This window comes from Temnothorax curvispinosus, unplaced genomic scaffold (genome assembly GCF_003070985.1).
Source record: "Temnothorax curvispinosus isolate PA1 unplaced genomic scaffold, ASM307098v1 QBEX01016294.1, whole genome shotgun sequence".
Taxonomy (NCBI): Eukaryota; Metazoa; Arthropoda; class Insecta; order Hymenoptera; family Formicidae; genus Temnothorax; species Temnothorax curvispinosus.
This window is the reverse complement of record NW_020226074.1, coordinates 1327-5870: the sequence shown is the minus strand read 5'-3', so window position 1 is coordinate 5870 and position 4544 is coordinate 1327. Positions and strand designations below refer to the sequence as shown.

The following is a 4544-nucleotide window of genomic DNA, read 5'->3' as shown; positions in this document are numbered from 1 at the left end:
AACAAGGAATGTGCCGTTATTTGATTTTTTCCTGCCGTGTTCGACGTTGCATGTTATATAATTTCCTTCTATAAGTCCTTTGTCACACTCTGATCATTGAACGCGTCACGCCGAGAACATTATAGATAATATTATCGCATCGCGATTATACGTGAATTGCAAGATCCGTTGTCGGATCGTTAAAAAAAAATAAAAAATTACAATGGTACTCTCTAGGTGATAAAAAGAAAATAAGATATATTTTTCGTAACAATTGTATGCGTATATTAGTTAAATTTTCACATTAGCGATATAAATACTGTTTGCCAGCACGTAATAACGTTTCAACATGATATTACGAAAGTTTCAAGTTCTAGGTAACGAAGACAAACAATAACAATACACAGTAAACAGTAAACAATAGGAATGGTTAATTTGTTTTTTTGTTCGTATTGTTGCCGAAATTGACAGCTTCTTCTGTAATCGTATCAGTATCCACACGTGATTTATCCACCGGGTATAACCTGTGGACAGTGTTGACAAACTTTTTTTTTACGTTCTAAAATATTGATCGATACATACGAAAGGCCGTAACGCGACGTGCCGCTCACGGCGAATACCACTGAACAAGTAGCAAGTAGCAAGTAGCAATGAGGAATGACAAATTTTCGAACGATGGAGATAGGTTTAGGTTTAGGTCCTTCCAAGAAAAGAATTGATGACGTAGCTGACGACGTTCGCTTCAGATCACAATGGTCAGGTAAAAATAATGAAAACCCGAGAGGACAGAAAAAACACATTTTTTTGAATTGTGCTTGCCTTCAGGTAGAAATCTCCATCGTTTAACGTAAATCGCGAACGTTCAGCGGCACTCGGCATGAATTTCACGTTGAACGAATAAATTCTCTTACCATCTTTGATACAGATAAATCAGAAAAACGGCGTCATCTCTGAAACACGCTATTCTGTGCGCTGTCGGCATCGTTATAATGAAAGCAAACACGTCGTCGATGAAAGTGTTAAATGCCTTGTACATGAACGCCCTCCATGGCAGATGCGCCACGGATTTCAATTTATAATTAACGAACAACTGCGGCAGCATAAAGAGGAATCCAAATGCGTAAACTCCATTCACTAAGGAATTTATGCTCCATGAATACCAGCTGTAACTCAAAACAATTTAATTCACGATTTATTTCTATCTCCAAGATATAAATGATTATTTCGTACGTATATATTTTTCGTTTTAGAGAAAAGTGGTTGTTTACCTTTTGTGCGGCTGATAAAGTAACGAGTAGATTGCACCAATGATAACTAACGGATATAACAAGTAACTTAGATAACGCATACTCTCAGCATCAAACTCTCTAGTTTTCACCTCGGCTGCGTCAATGCAGTCAGTTTTAAATCGTATTCTCGGCAAAATGCTACCGCTGCTAATCACGTCCACTCTCGACATCTTTTTTAATTTCCACAGCTAAAAAAAAAAAAAAAAACGTTACGCATTACACGATCGGTGATAACCTGATAACGCCATATATGTACCGTAACATGTATACGCACCTCGATAACAGTGCTGATACCGGTCGGAATGAGAACGAGCAAGGAAGAACCTTCGTCGCAAAGATAAAGGAAAATGACCGTCTGACTGAACGCACGCCATATCACGGTCCATTTGCTGAGGCCTATGAGATTACTCTTCTTCCGCCAAAAACTGACATCATTTTTAATAGCAAGAAAATCAAACAACAACTGTAACACGGAAGATTGGCGCTGTCCTTTCTCTTTCTTTTCTTTCCCCTCTCTCATTTCTTTTGCGGTTTTCGCGACGCACGTAACACGCCGTACTTGTCCTACTCACGTGTACAGCCGCGATGAAGAATGTACCGCCCAATAAGTAGACGTTGGTGTCAGCAAAGATGCCCTTTACTTCATCGATGTCTTTGTCGGAGAAGCCGAGATTCCTCAGATTCTCCATGGTCGCCTGCACGTGCAGCACCAATCTTAATTTTCCTAGCGACACAGGCGAATATTCTACCGCGACGTTCGTCGTATAATTTTGCGGGGTAATTCGCTTAAGGTCCCGATGTCGCGTTTGTAAAAAGTCGCACGTTACAATCGGCAAGAATGTCCGTTTGCCAATTATTCTGCAACAAACAAGCAAGGTGATGACGTCGGTCTTTAACACTTGCGCGCGTTATGCGTACGCGCGGTCAAGATATATTAAAATTTATGTACTTGATGTGATTGACGAGCTCGGCAGGCATGCCGTATATAGGAAGCATAACGTTGTCCGTCATTATTGTAAAAGTCACGCGACTTTTCACGTGTGAGACTGGACGTACGATAATCTGGCTCGTAACTTTTTTCGTACCATGGCCATGGCTCTTGTCGCCTAACAACTTGAACGCTTCTGCCTCAGGTACTACGTATTGTGTCATTTTAATAGCGGTATACGAGGTAAATATATCCTGTAAAGATGGACGTACGTAATGTAGAGCATATATATGTATATATATATTTCATAACATTACGTATCACATTACTTTTTGCAAATCAACAAACGTCCTGCTCCGTTTTACGGAGGGAGGCGTTAATAATATATGTAAGAACAATGTTCCATTTCGCCGTGTGTCGCCTGGTACGGTCAGAGTCACTGGACTGCAAGAAAAAAAAGTTGGTTAATTCACATGAGCGGCGGCGGCGCGGGCGGTCTCTCGCTCATTGTCAGACCATTTCGATTCTCTCTCTCTCTCTTTCTCCCTCTGGCATCCTACTCCTTCAGAGCTTGTCAGAGAGCAGAGAGGACAAGAGGAAAGGAAGGCGAGACAGGCGAGAGACTGGCGAGAGCGACAGGCCCAAGCTGCCCAAGAAGGTCAACCGTTGATCGAGGGATGGATGCTCAAAGGGAGACTATGACAGCCCGACTAAATGACGCGGAAATGCTCACATGGTTTGCGTTTGATCGTACGCGAAGTTTTGCCCCGAGTATACGAGGTCGACGTCTCTGCTGGCGGGATTTCTCCTGATGGAGCTGTACATGTATAGATCCAACTGCGGCCGTTCGCTCAGGTACGACTCGAGACACGGCTTGCCATCCTCGCAGGCCGGCGACACGAACAGCAGCGACAGCGTGTATATCGAGTAGACGATATACGCCAGAAATATCTCGGAAAGAATAACGCTGAGCGAGGGCCACTGCATCTCGGCTGCCGGTGGGTATCTCGATTAGGTATCTCTATTAGCGTGTATTACAAAAGGCAGGCATACGATATTACAATGTTGCGTGCGTGGGCAAAACTCTTGTGCTCCTCGCCCTCGGACGTTGCCGCGGTTGCCAGCAGTTGCCACTGCCACGGCCCGGGAGCCGGGAGTCGGGAGTACCGGGACGAGCGACGCCGACGAGGAGCCGGAGCGTCGCGTGAATCGTTCGAGTTTAGCTTTAGCAGCGTGACAGCGCAGGTGAACGAGAAACGTTTACACGCGCGCTCAACCTCAACCATACATATACGGCATACACCCGGCTATCACCATCACCGGCGATTCTCGATCGTTGAGATCGCAGTCGCAGTGGACGTTGTCCGTGCAGTTATACACATATATACACACACACGTGTATGCACCACGCGCACTACAGCTACAGCCTACAGCGCAGTACGACGTACGACAGTACGAGAGCACGGCGAGCCCGGGCGAGCGTCGAGCACTACGCCACGCCGCCACGCCACCGACACTGACTCTGACGTCTCTGACCTGACACTCTGACAGTTCATTGGCCCGCGACCCGCGACCCGCGATCCGCGTACTGTTTACGTCTTTCTTATCTTAACCTTAACCAGCCGCCATCTCTTTAATCTTTCTGAAGCTGGCGGAGGCGGAAGTCACATTTTCAGCCTGCCCCCTGAGAAAGTGGACATCATTGCAACTACGTGTCTACGTCCCTTTCGCTCGGTAACGTACATGACATGGTTCGTGTCCGTGCTATGGTTTATGTCCGAACTAGCGACTAGCGAGTCCTAGGTCCTAGGCCGGTATTGTCAGCATCTTCTTCAGACGGTCTTGAAATATGCATATGTATATTATATAAGAATAAATTTAAATCTAAATGAACGACGTGTAAAGTTTGATAGGTCTAGGGTGTCTGGGTGTAGCTGTGGACTGTAGAGTATTGCGCGTATTCGTATTTTCATTTTCTTCCGAATCATATCCGGCATCCCTTGCGGTTGACGACGACGACGTCGACGACTGTAGTCAGTAGTCACTGTGAGTGAGAGTGTGAGCTAAGCAGTCTAAGCACACCCCTGCAAGGGCAAGGAACACGAAGCACGAGCGATGAGCGTGCGCGACCAGCGCGACGCGCGACGCGCGACTTGTCGCTCGAGCGGCTCGACTCTCGAGGCTCGAGCACGAGTACGAGTCTACGAGTAGGACGTAGGACTGCGTACTGAGTAGGACGCGAGCACGCGAGCACGCGAGTCGTCGACGTCGTCGTCGTGGGTCGTGGACTCGTGGTGCGTGCCATGGACAGAGAGGTCAGAGAGCAGCCAGAGAGCGCGTCTCCTTAA

At 46.3% G+C, this 4544-nt stretch overlaps 1 protein-coding gene across 2 annotated transcripts; it reads right to left on the bottom strand.

Moving 5' to 3' along the window:
• Nucleotides 1-213: 213 nt before the first annotated feature.
• Nucleotides 214-3991, bottom strand: LOC112466497 (cleft lip and palate transmembrane protein 1-like protein). 2 transcript variants are annotated; one of them, XM_025034614.1, is made up of 9 exons: nucleotides 3258-3991; nucleotides 2930-3188; nucleotides 2526-2640; nucleotides 2218-2450; nucleotides 1841-2126; nucleotides 1543-1731; nucleotides 1248-1456; nucleotides 891-1142; nucleotides 214-503 (listed from the first exon to the last, which is right to left on the bottom strand). In XM_025034614.1, exons 2-9 carry the CDS (start codon nucleotides 3181-3183, stop codon nucleotides 410-412), a joined length of 1632 nt encoding a protein of 543 aa, XP_024890382.1. In that variant the 5' UTR covers nucleotides 3184-3188; nucleotides 3258-3991; the 3' UTR covers nucleotides 214-409. The 2 variants fall into 2 exon arrangements, with proteins under 2 accessions (XP_024890382.1, XP_024890381.1); XM_025034613.1 differs by having other exon boundaries at nucleotides 2930-3991.
• Between the last annotated feature and the right edge of the window lie 553 nt (nucleotides 3992-4544).

What these genes read in the sequence shown, in the direction of transcription:
- LOC112466497 (XM_025034613.1), bottom strand. Translation starts at nt 3,183, where the DNA reads ATGCAGTGGCCCTCGCTCAGCGTTATTCTTTCCGAGATATTTCTGGCG. An exon ending in CTTTATCAGCCGCACAAAAG is followed by an intron (nt 1,143 to 1,247) that starts GTAAACAACCAC and finishes TTTGAGTTACAG; the next exon opens with CTGGTATTCATGGAGCATAA. An exon ending in ATTTATCTGTATCAAAGATG is followed by an intron (nt 504 to 890) that starts GTAAGAGAATTT and finishes CACTGTCCACAG; the next exon opens with GTTATACCCGGTGGATAAAT.